Source organism: Haliotis rufescens, unplaced genomic scaffold (assembly GCF_023055435.1).
Source record: "Haliotis rufescens isolate VD_foot unplaced genomic scaffold, xgHalRufe1.0.p SCAF_12, whole genome shotgun sequence".
Classification (NCBI taxonomy): Eukaryota; Metazoa; Mollusca; class Gastropoda; order Lepetellida; family Haliotidae; genus Haliotis; species Haliotis rufescens.
Genome location: NW_025963802.1, coordinates 32,597,098 through 32,616,676, shown reverse-complemented (window position 1 = coordinate 32,616,676; position 19,579 = coordinate 32,597,098). Strand labels below are relative to the sequence as shown.

Genomic DNA, 19,579 nt, shown 5'->3' with positions numbered 1-19,579 from the left:
TCCTTATGAAAACGGTATCTACCGGTGATGGTTTTGCGGTAATGAGTGTACGAGTCCTTATGAAAACGGTATCTACCGGTGATGGTGTTGCGGTATTGAGTGTACTTATGAAAACGGTATCTCCCCGTGATGGTGTTGCGGTATTGAGTGTACGAGTCCTTATGAAAACGGTATCTTCCCGTGATGGTGTTGTGGTATTGAGTGTACTTATGAAAACGGTATCTACCCGTGATGGTGTTGTGGTATTGAGTGTGCTTATCAAAACGGTATCTACCCGTGATGGTGCTGCGGTATTGAGTGTACTTATGAAACCGGTATCTACCCGTGATGGTGTTGCGGTATTGAGTGTACTTATGAAAACGGTATCTACCCGTGATGGTGTTGCGGTATTGAGTGTACTTATCAAAACGGTATCTACCGGTGATGGTGTTGCGGTATTGAGTGTACTTATGAAAACGGTGTCTCCCCGTGATGGTGTTGCGGTATTGAGTGTACTTATGAAAACGGTATCTCCCCGTGATGGTGTTGCTGTATTGAGTGTTCTTATGAAAACGGTATCTCCCCGTGATGGTGTTGCGGTATTGAGTGTACTTATGAAAACGGTATCTACCCGTGATGGTGTTGCTGTATTGAGTGTGCTTATGAAAACGGTATCTACCCGTGATGGTGCTACAGTACTGTGTAATTTATGAAAACGGTCTCTACCCGTGATGGTGTTGCGGTATTGAGTGTGCTTATGAAAACGGTATCTACCGGTGATGGTGTTGCGGTATTGAGTGTGCTTATGAAAACGGTATCTACCCGTGAAGGTGTTGCGGTATTGAGTGTGCTTATGAAAACGGTATCTACCCGTGATGGTGCTACAGTACTGTGTAATTTATGAAAACGGTCTCTACCCGTGATGGTGTTGCGGTATTGAGTGTGCTTATGAAAACTGTATCTACCCGTGATGGTGTTGCGGTATTGAGTGTGCTTATGAAAACGGTCTCTACCCGTGATGGTGTTGCTGTATTGAGCGTACTTATTAAAACGGTATCTCCCCGTGATGGTGTTGCGGTATTGAGTGTACTTATCAAAACGGTATCTACCCGGTGATGGTGTTGCTGTATTGAGTGTACTTATGAAAACGGTATCTACCCGACGTGATGGTGTTGCGGTATTGAATGTGCTTATGAAAACGGTATCTACCCGTGATGGTGTTGCGGTATTGAATGTGCTTATGAAAACGGTATCTACCCGACGTGATGGTGTTGCGGTATTGAGTGTAGTTATGAAAACGGCATCTACCCGTGATGGTGTTGCGGTATTGAATGTGCTTATGAAAACGGTATCTACCGGTGATGGTGTTGCGGTATTGAGTGTACTTATGAAAACGGTATCTACCCGTGATGGTGTTGCTGTATTGAGTGTGCTTATGAAAACGGTATCTACCCGTGATGGTGCTGCAGTACTGTGTAATTTATGAAAACGGTCTCTACCCGTGATGGTGTTGCGGTACTGAGTGTACTTATTTAAACGGTATCTACCCGTGATGGTGTTGCGGTATTGAGTGTACTTATTGAAACGGTCTCTACCCGTGATGGTGTTGCGGTATTGAGTGTGCTTATGAAAACTGTATCTACCCGTGATGGTGTTGCTGTATTGAGTGTGCTTATGAAAACGGTATCTACCCGTGATGGTGCTACAGTACTGTGTAATTTATGAAAACGGTCTCTACCCGTGATGGTGTTGCGGTATTGAGCGTGCTTATGAAAACGGTCTCTACCCGTGATGGTGTTGCGGTACTGAGTGTACTTATTTAAACGGTATCTACCCGTGATGGTGTTGTGGTATTGAGTGTACTTATTGAAACGGTCTCTACCCGTGATGGTGTTGCGGTATTGAGTGTACTTATTGAAACGGTATCTACCCGTGATGGTGTTGCTGTATTGAGTGTACTTATTGAAACGGTATCTACCCGTGATGGTGTTGCTGTATTGAGTGTGCTTATGAAAACGGTATCTACCCGTAATGGTGTTGCGGTATTGAGTGTACTTATTGAAACGGTCTCTACCCGTGATGGTGTTGCGGTATTGAGTGTACTTATTGAAACGGTCTCTACCCGTGATGGTGTTGCGGTATTGAGTGTACTTATTGAAACAGTCTCTACCCGTGATGGTGTTACAGTACTGTGTAATTTATGAAAACGGTCTCTACCCGTGATGCTGTAAAAGTACTAAGTGTACTTATGAAAACGGTATCTATTTGTGATGATGTTGCGATACCTATGACAATACCTAACAGAGATGACGTACTTAATCCAACATAATATTAGGACCATTACCGTGATATATTTCTTCATATCATCACGCTTCCATGTATAAGAATATTGATTCACATTGCATCTGGACTGAATTTACCACAAACTTCCTTAGACGTTATAATTAACAATTACAAAAACAACCGATTTAAGGACAATGCCCTGACCGCTATTGGAACGAATATATAACTGCCACCAGGCTATACCGTGTCCCTTCTGACGACAGACGCTGGTGTTTTTATGAAATAGATCTAAAATACCTTTCTTCATAAAGCCATGCCTAAGTGCTAGCTAATCCCGAAATAAGTTTGGTAAATAGTATTCAGCTGCTTTTATCCAAACGAGATGATATTCTTGGCTGTTACTTCCAAATCTATTTCCGTCACAATCTTGGTCAATGACATGGATAGCTGAATCAATATGACAATACGCATTCAGCGACACTATTATCTGATGGTATAAAGACGTAACGTAAAGATTGATTGATGCTGATAGCTGACGTGTTTCACAGCTTCGAGCGTTTAACAACTGGACACGCGCTGTTGTTTGATGGACGCGCATAGGACACTGACACCTTGAAATTGATTCGAGATTTGTGGTGTATATTTCGTCGATAGTTGCACTATATTCAGTGAATCGATGCTCTTGCTTGTATATGGGTGCGAACGAACTATATATGATCCGAGTTGTGTTATGTTGAATAGAGTTCACATATTTGCACCGAAGCAAATCCGACATAGTAGACAACTCCGTAGGTAGTATGTCTATATCAATCAGTAGACAATCGATGCTTGCAGTAAAAGGCGACTATGCTTGTAGTTAAAGGCGATCGGGTGGTCAGGCTCGCTGACGTGGTTGTTGCATGTCATCGATCCCAATTCTGTATCAACTTCATCCTGATATTACAGATATACTCCTATTATCATTTGCAGACGATATTATTTTAATCGCAGATACTATAGGTGGACTTCAGAAGCGTATTGATGTTCTAGAAAAGTATTGTAATGATTATGATCTAGATGTGAATTTGGATAAAACCAAGGTGGTTGTTTTTAAGAAAGGTAGAGTGTTGTCAAGAAAAGAGATTTGGTACTATAAATGTCTAAAGTTGGAGAGTGTGTCTTCCTATAAATATTTGGGCGTTACTTTTACGAGAAGCCTGTCCTGGTCAAGTCATTTCTCTAATGCTGGTTTGCAGGGGGAAAAAGCAATGTTTGGAATTTTAAAGTCATTGATAAAATTACATCCTCTTCGACATGACTTATATTTTAAAACATTTGATATGAAAGTAGTCCCAATTTTGCTCTATGGTTCCGAAGTCTGTGGTCTCCACCAGAATAACGAAATAGAAACTATACATACATTGGCATGCAAGCACTTTCTAGGTGTCAAATCGTCAACACCAAACAATATGGTTGGAGGTGAATGTGGGCGGTATCCATTATATCTTTATGCATACAAAAGAGTGAGTGAATGAGTTGGGTTTAACGCCGTTTTTAACAGTACTCCAGTTATATCACGGCATGTCAGCTTAATGTGGGAGGAAAGCCCCAATTGATGCAGGTCTCAGACGTTTACCACTTCGATGAAACCCACGAGCACGGGTATGGTGCTGACAAACCTAGAAATCTAGAAACATAATCGGGGCGAACCGTGATCCACAATCATAGGTTTCTGGCGTGCCCAAGGGACGCAACTCTGCACAGCGTATCGCGGCGCCCTAGACGACTGGGCCACCCGTGCCCCCGCATACAAAAGAGGTATTGGTTATTGGATAAGGTTATTGAGTATGTCCGATTGTCGCTTCCCAAAGAAATGTTATTATATGATGCTTCAGGCAGAAAGTAATGGTAAAATTAATTGGGTCTCAAAATGAAAATCTTTAATGTTCAGTTTGGGTTTTGGCTCTGTATTGGAAAACCAGTGAATAAGTCATCCTCATTCGTTTTTGACAGAATTTATGTCGCGTCTGAAATGTAGTCATGAACAGGATTGGCATAGTCTTCTGGACAAGGATAGTAAATCTTTCTCTTATTCTCTATTCAAGGTATCGTTTGGTACAGAGTTGTATCTTAGCTGTGTGACCGTCAGTAATTGAGAGTGGCGCTAGCTCGGTTTAGATGTTTTTCGCATCAGCTGTATGTTGAAACTGGGAGATACGCTGATGTCCCACGTAACAGAGACTATGTTGTGTTTGTAATGCTGGATGTGGAGGACGAGTATCATTTTTTGTTAGTTTGTTCCGGTTATAACAAGCTACGGGGGGGATCACTTACCACAAAACTATTGTGAATATCCGACCAAACAAATATTTAATATCATTATGTCTACAACTGATTGTAAATTAATTGAACGTCTAGCCATCTATATCTATCAAGCCATGTCACTTCGTAGTACATTATTGTCGCAACAATAACAGCTGTGTACATCACGTCCATTGTAGTACAAATGTAACTATGGGCCGATGGCCAACACTTACAAAATAAACCGAATTGAAACTACTACTACTACTACTACTACTACTACTACTACTACTACTACTACTACTACCAAGGCTACTACTACTACTAATAATAATAATATAATAATAATAATGATAACAAATTTAAAGCATATCCTATTCATCTTTTTTCACATAAACATCCGGGTGGTTCCAGACGAATCCACTAGAAACTACATCATCCGTATTAACGAGTTTCATTTTTTTTCCAATTATCTGAAACCTCGTACTTGTTTCTATGTTTCCTGTAGCAAACATATTCTGTCGCAACGTAATTACCAAATTAATTCCCCATCAAAACAAATATATGGCTTGTGAACAGGGCCTTGTCGATTGCTGTGATGTAACGGTGATACTCACGTGATAATCGCTTTGACGTTGTGTTGTCGTCCGTTGGTGGAGCGTTAAGACAGTTATTGACAACACTAAACATGAAATTGACGACTACACTAACAAGCCGCGTTGTTAACAGATGTTCACGACAATGATGGCGTCAGATACAGAGCGGTGGGAGAAGGCAGGTTCTAATAGTGCTGAACCAGCTCTTTTGTATACTGTTTCAGCTTAATTGCATGGTTCCATCGTGAACGTCAAGGGAGGACATGTTAGTGCGTGTTGTTTTGCTTGGTAATAGCAGGGTACGTCTCCAGTCACAATGTAACCCCAAGGCCAATTATTCTCGACTCCCGAGCCTCGTTTATATCTCTGCTTGCAATAACAAACATAACCTGTAGTTGTTTACATGTGTGTTTGTTGTCTAACGCCGCACTCAGCAATATTCCATGTCTGTAAACAATCCCGTCTGGATAATGGATTAGACAATGGCCTCATACCTTCTCTCAGCCTCTGACAAACATCATTTCATACTTTCTCGCAGCCTGATCAACACCATTTCATACTCCCTCGCAGCCTCTGACAAACACCATTTCATACCTTCTCTCAGCCTCTGACAAACACCATTCCATACTTTCTCGCAGCCTGATAAACACCATTTAGTTCCTTCTCTCAGTCTCTGACAAACACCATTTCATACCTTCTCTCAGCCTCTGACAAACACCATTTCATACCTTCTCTAAGCCTCTGACAACACCATTTCATACCTTCTCTCAGCCTCTAACAACACCATTTCATACTTTCTCTCAGCCTCTGACAAACACCATTTCATATCCCCTCACAGCCTCTGACAAACACCATTTCATACCCCTCACAGCCTCTGACAAACACAATTTCATACCTTCTCTCAGCCTCTGACAAACACCATTTCATACCTTCTCTCAGCCTCTGACAAACACCATTTCATACTTTCTCGCAGCCTGATAAACGCCATTTAGTTCCTTCTCTCAGCCTCTGACAAACACCATTTCATACCCCCTCACAGCCTCTGACAAACACCATTTCATACTTTCTCTCAGCCTCTGACAAACACCATTTTATACCCCCTCTCGCAGCCTGATAAACACCATTTCATACCCCCTCACAGCCTCTGACAAACACCATTTCATACCCCCTCACAGCCTCTGACAAACACCATTTCATACCTTCTCGCAGCCTCTGACAAACACCATTTCATACCTTCTCTCAGCCTCTTACAAACACCATTTCATACTTTCTCGCAGCCTGATAAACACCATTTAGTTCCTTCTCTCAGCCTCTGACAAACACCATTTCATACCCCCTCTTAGCCTCTGACAAACACCTTTTCATACCCCCTCACAGACTCTGACAAACACCATTTAGTTCCTTCTCTCAGCCTCTGACAAACACCATTTCATACCCGCTCACAGCCACTGACAAACACCATTTCATACCTTCTCTCAGCCTCTGACAAACACCATTTCATACCTTCTCTCAGCCTCTGACAACACCATTTCATACCTTCTCGCAGCCTGATAAACACCATTTCATACCCCCTCACAGCCTCTGACAAACACCATTTCATACCCCCTCACAGACTCTGACAAACACCATTTAGTTCCTTCTCTCAGCCTCTGACAAACACCATTTCATACCCCCTCACAGCCTCTGACAAACATCATTTCATACCCCTCACAGCCTCTGACAAACACAATTTCATACCTTCTCTCAGCCTCTGACAAACACCATTTCATACCTTCTCTCAGCCTCTGACAAACACCATTTCATACTTTCTCGCAGCTTGATAAACATCAATTAGTTCCTTCTTCCAGCCTCTGACAAACACCATTTCATACCCCCTCACAGCCTCTGACAAACACCATTTCATACCCCCTCTCAGCCTCTGACAAACACCCTTTCATCCCTTCTCTCAGCCTCTGACAAACAGCATTTCATACCCCCTCTCAGCCTCTGACAAACACTATTTCATACTCCCTCACAGCCTCTGACAAACACCATCTCATACCCCCTGTAGCCTATGACAAACACCATTTCATACCCTCTCACAGCCTCTGACAAACACCATTTCATACCCCCTCACAGACTCTGACAAACACCATTTCATTCTTTCTCTCAGCCTCTGACAAACACTATTTCATACTTTCTCACAGCCTCTCATAAATACTATCTCATAACTTCTCGTATCCTCTGACAAACACTGTACCATGTCATCTCTTGCCTTCTGAGAAACACTATTTCCTACCTTCTCTCAGTCTTTGACAAACAATATCTGATACCTACTCGCAGACACTGGCAAACACCGTCCCACATTTTCTCTCAGCCTTTTTGAAATACTGTTCCTTACCTTCTTGCAGCATCTGAGAAAACACATGTTCATACCTTTTCGCAGCCTCTGACAAACACTATTTTATACCTTATCGAAGCCTCTGACAAACACTATTTTGTATACCTTATCGGAGCCTCAGACAAACACTATTGCATACCTTCTTGCAACCTCTGAAAAACACTGTCTCATATCTTCTCTCAGTCTCTCAGAGACACAATTTCATACCTTCTCACAGTCTCTCACAAACGCCGTCACATACATGTATCTTCTCTCCACCCCACAGTCTTTTTTGCTACTGACAAACACTATCCCAAATCTGTATCTTCCTCTGACAAACATCATGAACAACCTTCTATCAGCCTCTGCCAAACAGATCCCAAACCTTCTCTCAGTCTCTGACAAACACTTTACAAAACCTTCTTTCAGTTTCAGTCACTCCTTCGCCAACAAACATTCCTTTCTGTTCAACATCGTGTATCTATCAGCACAGGAAGGGTTCAACTAATGTAATTCAAAACCAAGACGAATTTAAATCGTAAAAGCAAAAGCAGTAATGTCATGTCAAAATAAAATACAAACTGCTTTGGGTGAGGCTACCATTCAAGGAGGCTGGTTTCCAGCATCAAAGTATATGCTCCCACTGACACATCGATCATTCTCTAACTTCCTTAATGAGGCTGCCCACAACAAGCATATCAGTTATCCCGCATCTCCATCGGGAATTCTATGAGTCCATCAAATTCCTGAATCATTCTACCTTCATAGACTTGTTGGTGTAAATTCAGTGAGGCCAAGGGATGGTATTATTTAAATATCCATAAGGTTATATGATACAGGACGAAGTTCTATTTCCGTGCTTAATAAATGCTTTATCCGTTTCTTGGCGTTTATGTGTCTCCGATAAAAAAGAAAGTCTTAAAATCAACAAGGTTGTCGGAAGGTTTGCAAGGAAGTCGGAAGGCATTAAATAGAAACCGTCTTAGAATGATTCTAGATGATTGCCGGTTAATGAGCCCGAATTGTCTTTCTTCCCAATTAATGTCACAATGATGGGATCCTTCATCAGAAGTGTACACACGGAAGTGTCTGGAAAGGCCTATAGCATTACATTTTATGCCATGACATTCACGGGCACGCAGCATCTTGGAAGCATATGTTGAGAGGATATGTTTGTTGCTTGCTCATCTCACAGTGAGGAGTGAGCGAGTGAGTGAGTAAATAAGTGGATGAGTTAGCGGTTTTCGATGGGTAGTTGGGTGAGTGAATGCGTGATCGAGTGAGTGAGTGAATAAGTGGGTGGGTGAGTGAGTGAGCGGTTTTCGATGAATAGTTGGGTGAGTGAATGCGTGATCGAGTGAGTGAGTGAATAAGTGGGTGAGTGAGTGAGCGGTTTTCGATGGATAGTTGAGTGAGAATGCGTGATCGAGTGAGTGAGCGAGCGGTTTTCGATAGGTAGTTGGGTGAATGAATGCGTTATCGAGTGAGTGAGTATGGCGGGTGATGTTTGTGAAAATGAAGAATGGTGAGTGAGTGAGGTAGATTAGAATCTCTTTAACGTTTCTCACAAAACGGTGTCATATTGCTGAGTTTTGCAATAAACAAAGATTTGACCGATATAAACCCTTTTTTCTATGATTGGTCACCAAAATTTAAACAAAAAACAGTAAAGTTTGACTTTGGAGAAACATATGGTTTTCAAGCTCCATTGTGACCCTAACGCCAGATCCTTCCGCATACGATGTACCATGACGGACGTTTTCTCTGCATACTAGAAATTAGGCATACAGCAACTTGAATAGTTATATAAGATTGGCAACCGCCTTGTGTTATGTCATGTGATTGTCATGTACACGAAGCTGGTTCCAATATGGATTCTTGTCAGTGCCGGTCGAGGTCCTATTCGAATGAGACGAGGCGAGTGTATAATGGACACTTTGTCATACGCTCACGAACACCTGGTGACATTGGTATTGCACCATGATGCATTGGTATTGTGGTTTCCTTCTGTTTTATACGGTTTAGTGGACATTATTTAAGAAGACACGAGCCTTGTACATACACAATTCATTCTATCTTTTTTTAAAGCTTCTTCACGAACGTCTCGTGTATAATTTGGAAGTTAAAGAAAAACCAATTACAAGGACAAACGTCACACAATGAACACCCGGTGCTGGCAGTATATGTAAGAACACATCGTTCTTACATGGTGTTCCGGATGTGTGGAATAATAAAAATCATGTATTTCTAATTATTAATTAAGAGGGTTTTAGCAATATTCCAGCAATATTCCGGAAATATTCCAGCAATATTCCGGCAATATTCCAACAATATTCCAGCAATATTCCAACAATATTCCAGCAATATTCCAGCAATATTCCAGCAATATTCCAGCAATATTCCAGCAATATTCCAGCAATATTCCAACAATATTCCAGCAATATTCCAGCAATATTTCAGCAATATTCCAGCAATATTCCAACAATATTCCAGCAATATTCCAGCAATATTTCAGCAATATTCCAGCAATATTCCGGCAATATACCAGCAATATTCCAGCAATATTCCAACCATATTCCAGCAATATTCCAACCATATTCCAGCAATATTCCAGCAATATTCCGACAATGTTCCAGTAATATTCCGGCAAATCGAGGTACAGAAAAAGTGCATCACATATTGTAGAGCAGAGCAAGCCTGATATAGTAACACTCAACCCATGTCATGTCTTTTCAGCTTATGCGTGTAGGATATTGAGAGCATACAATGATATTGATCTGAACTTAGCAGTGCACACCAGAAACAGATATTTCACATTTTCTGTCGATGTTCAGACATAGATTAGACGATTGTGGAAAACAATTATTTTTAGTAACATCAATGATTCAAAACGACTTGCATATTATAAGAATATTCAGTCATTGCTGACTGTTGAATATTATGTTACAAATATCAAATGGGAATTAAGAAGATATATATAAATATATATATATATATATATAGTAATAATTAAATAAGTGGAGTAAGATTGAACACAGTTTTAATAGGCTAGCGCTTTCAACTCGTACCACGTACGAGTCTCATCAGGCCATAACTGAATAACGAACATGAAGTAGTAACATATAGTTGCGTGACGTCATAACATTTAGGAAACTATGACGTCACAATACCAAGGTGACAACAGACAAATAACTTACGCCTTTACATTTAACGTAGGCGCGTATTTATGAATGAAATGTTGCTCTTTTTGAAACAATGTAGGTTCATGATCAAAATTTAGCTTATATAGCGGGAAAACTAAAAAGTTGCCGTTTCCACATGCTTCTAAATGTTCACTGAGTGGAATCGTGCGGTTGTGTGGCTGCTTTATTTGTGAACGGTGAAGATTCATTCTTCTTTTTAATTTAAGTTCTGTCTTTCCGATATACTTTTCATTGCACCAACTACAAACAATCAAGTAAATAACACAAAAATGAGGTAAATGTTCACTCGGTGTACATGTAATATATAATAAAATAATAAAGTCCACGTTAGTCCAGCATCTTCTTTATATCAGTTTCAGACATAGTACTTTCGCTGTCTCATGACAAAGACATATAATATGACGTCATACTTATGATGACGTCATAAATTACAACTGTGACGTCATAATGTATTTACACACTCCAGCGACGACACCTAGTAATTTAACAATTGTAGGGAGACATTTGAATTAAAATATACAGTATTTGTAAAGTAACAGTGTAACATTTACGATTGAAATGACAAATCTATTAATACATTCAATTTGGGTTTCATCAATTGGATAAACATTTGTTCTTTTTCCAGTCTCAGCTGCTTGTTACTTGTATACATTTTATAAAACGGAAAAATGGTATATTTCCCTGAATAAGTGTGTGTGTGTGTGTGTGTGTGTGTGTGTGTGTGTGTGTGTGTGTGTGTGTGTGTGTGTGTGTGTGTGTGTGTGTGTGTGTGTGTGTGTGTGTGTGTGTGTGTGTGTGTGTGTGTGCTGGTACATTCGATAAGAGTCCGAAAATGTATTTCAAGCTTCAAATCTTCTTACCACTTGTTCACTGTGTATACACACCCAATATATAGAAAAAACACAAATCATCATGTATAAATTTATATATTTATTCTGAAAGACATTGTACAATAACATTTATTTACAATTAACAATAACCATTTGAGAGTATAAAGAGAATATTAACAATACAATGCCTTGATCATTTGCAAGTTATATACAGTATTGAAACAGGTCACACTGTTGGATAGGAATCAGTTACGGTAAGTTAAAAATGTTAAAATATATCAAAGATTATTTTATCAGTACACAATGATAATCATAATATACAGATGTAAAATTCCATATGAATATACATTATTGAACGTACAGTGATGTAAGGAAGAAGGTTAACAGTGTATGATGTGACGATTAAATCAGAGTAAAATAGACATAAAGTTACTTTTAATGAAAACAAAAGAATACGATGGACATAATTCTATACATCTAGGTGAGCAGGTTTCACGTAAACTTACTGATGCATTAAGTTAAATTATAATTATTTAAGCAAATTTGGTGTCTAGTTGCTTAAGTCAAACATCCATGTATATAATTGGATCAGTGAGTGAGTTACAATTTAACGTCGCATCGGCATTATTTCAAGCGTATCGCGACAATAACTGGATCAGGAAAACCTGTTAGAACGAGTTCAATATATCTGAACAATATCCAAAGTAACTGTACATTTGTTGAATGAAATGGAGAAAAGAGTGCGTGGGTGAGTTGGGTTTAACGCCGCTTTGAACAGTATTCCAGTTATATCACGGCGTGTCAGTGTTGATTTTGGAGGAAAGCCCGAAGTGATACTGGTCTTAGACGTTTACCACTTCGGTGGTACCCACGAGGACGGGTATGGTGCTGACAAACCTAGATTATAATCACGGCAATTCGGGATTCGAAACCACGATCATATGATTCTGGCGTGCTCAAGGGGCGCAACACTGCACAACGAATTGCAGAAGACTGAGCCACCCGTGCCCACGTAGAAAGGATTGACATATACAGACAGATTATTATAAACCATACTTAAATATAACAAAACAATATGCAGGATTTGTGGACATGGTCAATATGTTCTTAACAAACGTGTGTTTATACAGTGATAGCTATAATTTTTACACGCTACCCGTGAAGATCCGGGGTAGAATAGGTCTTCAGCAACCCAGAGGCGACTATGCTTGTCGTAAGAGGCGACTAACGGGATCGGTGACGTGGTTGATGCATGTCATCGTATCCCAATTGCGTGGATCGATGCTCATGATATCAGTCATTGAATTGTCTGGTCCAGACTCACTTATTTAAAGGCCACCGTCATGTAGCGGGAATATTGCGAGTGCGACGTTAAACAACAAACAAGCATTGATACATGCAGTATAAGTTTTGAAAAGTCAAATGAAGAACAAAAACATTTATTTTAAAACAAAATTAGCAAAATTCGCGTGTTTTACGCGCCACCTATACAGTCTTGAAAATCCTACAGCTCTCCCATCCACCATCCCAATATACTGTGTCATATAATCAATACTTGTTATAACCGATGCCCATGTATGAGACACACAGGCCGTTATGACAACATAAGCTTGTTTTCTCTCTCATAGCATGGACAGAAGCCGACGTTGTACTTAATGGGACTGCTTATTGACATTTGGATGTACACTATTTCCGCGATTAACGTTACAAGGAAAGGTCAATACATTATTACCGTTATTATTCTAAACTACATTGACAAGCGCCATGGTGATAAAGACCCATATCATCTTACCATCACTTAAATACATTGGCAAAGATGAACCAAACAATATTTGTTCTCAATATGGCAAGATCGTTATCAAAGGATTTGGGCCCCTTTTCACACAACGACCTTAGCGTTAAGGTAATGGTAACTGACATAGTTTAACATAGACGTACGGGAGTCGAAGCGCTAGGATTGCTTCGTGAAAAGGACCCAGGTCATGCTATGTTTTAAAGGCTGGTTTAGGCAGAATGTCGCCTCTTTAGATGTGCACGTTTCGATAATTTGAACTTCTGTTAATTGAGTGAGTGAGTATGGTTTTTCGCCGCTTCACACATTGTACCCATGTGGTAACAGAACCCAGGCCTTCGGCGCGACGAGCGACCGCTTTAACCACTAGGCTACCCCACCGACCCTGTTATCTGAAAAAAACCCATTAAAAACGTACTGCTTATCTTAAAGTTCAACCATCGTCCCACATATCTCTCTATTGGGATAAGTGTTGTTTGTTTTTTTGTATAACGCCGCACACAGCAATATTCCAGCTATATGACGGCGGTCTGTAAATAATCGAGTCTGGACCAGACAATCCAGTGACTGACATGATGAGCATCGATCCACGCAATTAGGACACGATGATATGCATCAACCAAATGACGCCCAAGGGATGAGTATAATGACGGTTAATTAAATGGTAATATACGATTTATAGATTGACAGATTACTTTACAGAGAACAGATAAGTAATTGATCATCTGCTGTCTCGAATACTCCAAAGTTCAATCAGTGGAAACATAAATGTGGAAATATATGGTAAATAGCAATGAAAATGATATAAGTCTACAACGCTTGACATTATTCTACATTGATGTCCATGCGCTTCCACATACCTTATTCAACTAATCAACCTACAGCACGAACTCCGCCCCTCCCATCCCACCCCCAAGATACCCTCGGGGAGTCAGGGATATGAATCGGTGGAGAGAGTGTTCGTTCCCATGGCAACATCTATTGGTCTATTCAGCGTGACAATTCCGCGTTAATAGACCAGGCCAAACCGACTGAAGCGGGAAAGTGACCCCAATGTCATCAAATTGAACTAAAAGCGGACATTAGTGTATAAATGAGATTTGGGAGACATGGCATGGTGATTATTCAAACGGAAATAGCTTGCAGAGAAATATTGCTTATGAAGTGAAATATCACAGTCAAATATAGAATGTATCAGAAGGAAATTGGGAACAGCGGTATTTACAAATATGTACAACTGTAAGTGTTTTCGTGATGGCACTCACCGCCAGAATAAAACGATACATCCATGTTCGGGACTTTCCCATTCCAAATGTGTACAAGTGTTGATTGTCACAAGATCAAAAGCTTTGTAATTGTCAATGGCCGTTGATGAATCATTTGCCTTGATAGTTATCGCTCATTATGTCCATGTAGGCACACAGTCCTCTGTAAGTCTGTACCGTGAGATGCTGTGAGGTGAATATTATGGAAACCTGAATGTCATGGCGAAAGTGGCGTTAGCAGGCCTGCAGGGGTTTCCCGTCCAACGTTGGTGATATTTTCTGCGAGAAGCGGCAATCCTTGGCAGAGTATACGTCAGGCACTTCCTGACCCTGAGACTTATATCCCGAGATCTTGTTATTGTCACTTGCCCTCGAAGCTTCGGGCTTTGTCACAGCAAACGGTCCGTTTCCCGCCCTGGGTGGAGGGATGTCACCGCCTCTGCTCATTTCGTCCTCCGATTCTGTCAGAGTTAATTTGGAGGCAAGACCAGCCCTAAGGCTAGCCATGGTGTTGAAGGAACTGCGTCTGTTAACGTTCGTCTGCTTGCTCATACGAGCAGACGACTTTTTTGACACGTTCCCGCCACTGGGAGCTTCGCCGCCATCTTCGAAAACTTTACTCAGTTTGTGGTGCACGAATGACACGGGACTTTTGCTGGCGCTCCTGGCGCTCCCGAAAGTGAATTTGTTGTTTGGGCTGCTGTTCCTGGATGTTGGAGGGGGAGTTGGTGGCCTACCCTTCCGTCGTCTGTTAAAGAACTCTTCCGGACAAGTGTTCGCCCTGCGGCGTGGTTGGGAGAAACCGGAGAACATCTCTACCTCACTGTTCGTCTTGTCTTCAGGGTCCGAACAGTCTTCAATGGTAATCTCGGGAAGCTTAATTGCCATCTTCCCCTTGCCATCGGATGTCGGGTCTGTGTAAGCTCGAGGCCTCATGTTGTTATCATCCACAGTCAACAGGTTAGAATCTGTTGACGTGCAACCGGAGGAATCTGGTGCTCGGAGCATGCTGATTTTCAGGCCAATCTTCTTTTGCGAGTGGATCTTCTTTACTACGGACTCCAAAGTCCTGAACGACTTCGACTTTTTCTGACTCGGTAATTTCCCTCTGAAATCCTGTGATACACTCCTTCCGCCCAAATCGTTAGACTGACTGGCACGTGTCGAGTTGGCTGTGTTATATACACTCGGCGCTCTCTCAGCAGGAGCGTTGGTCACAACATCAGGCCCAGCCTCCTTTTCTGTGTTTACATCAACGGTGGCTATTGATTGGTCGCCGTGTTTCACAGCATACGTCGATATCGACGCATGTGTTGATATCCCCGAGATTGTTTTGCTCCCGGGGCGCCGTTCACTACCTATCACAACCTCGCTGCCACTCGACGCGCCAACACAACTCCCATTTATCGATTCATCCGCGGGCATGCGCAGACGCTCGTATCCGGCGAGGCGCTGTCTGTACTTCTGCATGGAGTGATCTTGGCTCTGCAACGCAGATTGTTGCTGACGGGACAGATGTTTCTCCAGCGTGTTAAAAAGAATTTGCTCTCGCTGGTTCACATTGCGACATTGTCGTGGCACCAGAGCATCTTGACCTGACTCAAAGCGAAGGTTTTTCCGCTTTGTAAAAGCATTAGCGGAATGATTCTCGATTTCAGTGGCGGAAGTGCCTACGGTTGCGTTCGAGATATTCTCATATACTCTGTTGTTGAGGACTACACGACTGCTGTCGCTCTTTGCGTGGGTAACGATCTGTCCTTTTTCCATGACCTCAGGAATCGGTTTATTTCTGAAAATAAACGAATTAAAATTTAATATTCCTTTAAAACATTCAGAGGGTTATCTTAAAACGGAAATACAGTTTAGTTCAGATCTTATGTGCAATACTCTTTATAGATTTATGCCGACGTTCGTTCTCGACTACAAGCCTGATAGCGTTGAAACATTGTCGAAACACAGTAAAACCTTGTTAATCAGGACGATAAGTTTTCAGCAAAACCGCCCGGATTAACCAGTTTTCAGATTGACGATTATTTGCCCAAAGTAATGTCTCTTTGTATTCATGTAAACGTTTATAAATAATTAATGTAATCGCCCGAAAATTAAGGTTTCCGCACTAACAACAATCGCATTAACGAGGTTTCACGGGGCAGAACAATTTTATTTGTTGGTAAGAATAGCAAAACCTTTCATCTGATTCATCTACATTTTCAGGTACATATATTTTTAATGATTTGTTTTCATTTGGTTTTTTTATTTTTATGTATGGGCGTGCCAATTATCAACTGCATTCCTTGATGGAGGTAATACATAACTTTCATTGCGATTGACGTAATAGACCACCCACACACTAAAATCAAATTTCCCGCATATCCAGAATGAAATATTAATGTTAAATGCAGAAAAAAACATTACACGGAACAAAGACGTATATACAACACAAAAGTGTTCGTTGTTTTTAAGCAATGACAGAAAAAATAGTCTATCTCTAATAAAAACTAAATTCCATATTAAACCCAAAGGCCAATATATGCGCATATAAGATAGCTTCGCGATAAATCGCAAAGAACAATGAAATACGAAGGATTGTTTATTTCACGGTAAAACATTGTTCTATAATGACGTCATTCCCGGAGATTCGATCATGCGCCCGCTACTTGATGATGTCGTAAACAGGACGACGTTATTTTTTAGAGGAACGTGTCTATTGCGTTTTTCCTCAAAAATGTAGCTGGGGCGGTCGGGTAGCCTTGTGGTTAAAGCGCTCGCTCGTCACGCCAAAGACGCCGTGATAGTGCTGGAATATTGTTAAAAGCGGCGTAAAACCATACTCACTCACTCACTCACAATAACCTTAAGTGGGTTCTCAGTCGTGTCCCTCTAAGGAAGTTACCTATCTATGAGTAGCACTTTTGATTTCCTGGGTATGCATTTTTAGGGCATGCATGTCAATGTGTGTCCCCCGCCGTGATATTGCTGGAATATTGCTAAAAGCGGCGTAAAACCAGATGGGTTGGGATGGGCAATACGATCGGTATAACGATATGACAATCGGTATTGGGATAAAAGGTGCAGATAACCACCCCCTACCCCCTTACATAAAATTGACTTGTCCGTCATTGCTGAGGTCTGATTGTAATTGGGGAGTCATCATTATTTAAATTGGTAATTGTTTTCAAATCATGCACAAATTATTGAAATTCTTAAAGAGGTTGTACATAATGTTGATGTCTCATATAAGAAATAAACGACGATTGGGAGTTGTTTATCGTAAATAAAACATTGCAGGAAGAATAAACCACTCGCCGTTTCATCTGTCAGAAAGCCCAAACGTCAACACTTTGATTTATATAAAAGTTGGAATTCGACTCCCTAAGACAATGTTTAACCTAATTTTGTTGTCATCCTCCCCCAGGCGTGATAGTACAGGACTGGCTTAAAGTAGCGTTAGATTTCTTAGTGCACACAGTTCAGGACGTTTCATCTGTCAGGACGCGCAACGTCAACACATAAGTGTGTATGAGATATATATTGAAACCTCACTAATCCAGACTATACCGTTCTCAGTGAAGTCGTCCGGATTAACTTAACGAAACATGGGAATAAAATCTACCTCACATTAGAAAACAGGCGGTAAACTACACCAATTGATGCTGTTCGAACTCTATTCCCTCCTCTCTCTCTCTCTCTCTCTCGCTCTCTCCCTCTCTCTCCCTCCCTCTCTCTCACTCCCTCCCTCCCCCCTCTCTCTCTCACTCCCTCCCTCCCTCTCTCTCTCTCTCTCTCTCTCTCTCTCTCTCTCTCTCTCTCTCTCTCTCTCTCTCTCTCTCTCTCTCTCTCTCTCTCTCTCTCTCTCTCTCTTTCTCCTAAAACCTACTTATTACAGAATATATGACTGACGACGATTAACTGTGTTAAAATGATCGAAACAGACATGTGTCAATAACTATAAAACGTATGTATGGTAAAAAGAACCTAGATGAACACAAAGAAGCACCCTCCCCACTCCCCCACCACACAAACACACACATCCCCCAGAACCACAGACATGAGTGAAGGGGGCAGTGTACGGACAGCATCGTAAACAGTTATTACAACCTGGTCGATTATTGGAAATGTCAGCAAGATGGTGGTGATTGGTATTGACTGGTTTTAATAACAGGTCGAGAATCATCACACGCCTACGAGGTGTTAATTTCATTACTATATATCTATGACATACATGTAGTGATACACTGTCACATGTGTAAAAAGAATCCCTTGTTCAGAATTAATACAAATAGCTTGCAATTTATGGGAGGTTTTAGGCCTGGCTGTTGATGCTCTAGAACCATTTCACGTCGAATAAGTACATTAAGGTTGCTGAAAATTCAATTTAATCATCATTTATTAATAATAAGTGTGGTTGAAACTTGATATTTGGACTTCGATTGAATAGATAATTACACATTAGCCCAGTAATCGTGTATCTATTATCTAGGAGAATTGTCTTGTTATTTCTGGTACACACTGTATCACATTTGTAAACGGTTGGTAGTGGCTAGTCTAGTGGTTAAAGCGTTCACTTGTCAACCTGAAGACCTATGTTCGATTCCCAACAGGGTTTCCTTGAGTAAAGACCATGTTTGGTGTTCCCCGCCGTGATATTGCTGGAACATTCATCAGCGGCTTAAAACAATATCAACTCACTCTTACAGTTATGTATTTGCAATAGCACGAGGGAATGAATATGGTTTTACGCCGCTTTTAGCAATGTCACGGCGAGGGACACCAGAAATGGGCTTCACAAATTGTACCCATATGGGGAATCGAACCCGGGACTTCGGAGTGACCAGCGGATATAAAAACATGAAATATTAGTACTTATTCTATGATGGGGCAAATGGCTATTGTAGATTTATAATACTTGATTGGACGAGTGAATATCGACATCGGCCATTCAAACAGAATATGAAGTCATAATATATTAGTTCAAATTTGATTTTCTTTGAC

At 41.0% G+C, this 19,579-nt stretch overlaps 1 protein-coding gene across 1 annotated transcript in view; it reads right to left on the bottom strand.

Moving 5' to 3' along the window:
* Positions 1 to 12,416: 12,416 nt before the first annotated feature.
* Positions 12,417 to 19,579, bottom strand: part of LOC124117590 — a 46,718-nt gene continuing 39,555 nt past the window's right edge. The window contains exon 3 of the mRNA XM_048393550.1: positions 12,417 to 16,376. Within this exon, the coding sequence (XP_048249507.1) occupies positions 14,822 to 16,354 (1,533 nt within the window). The 5' untranslated portion in view covers positions 16,355 to 16,376 and the 3' untranslated portion in view covers positions 12,417 to 14,821. The remainder of the gene's footprint in view (positions 16,377 to 19,579) is intronic.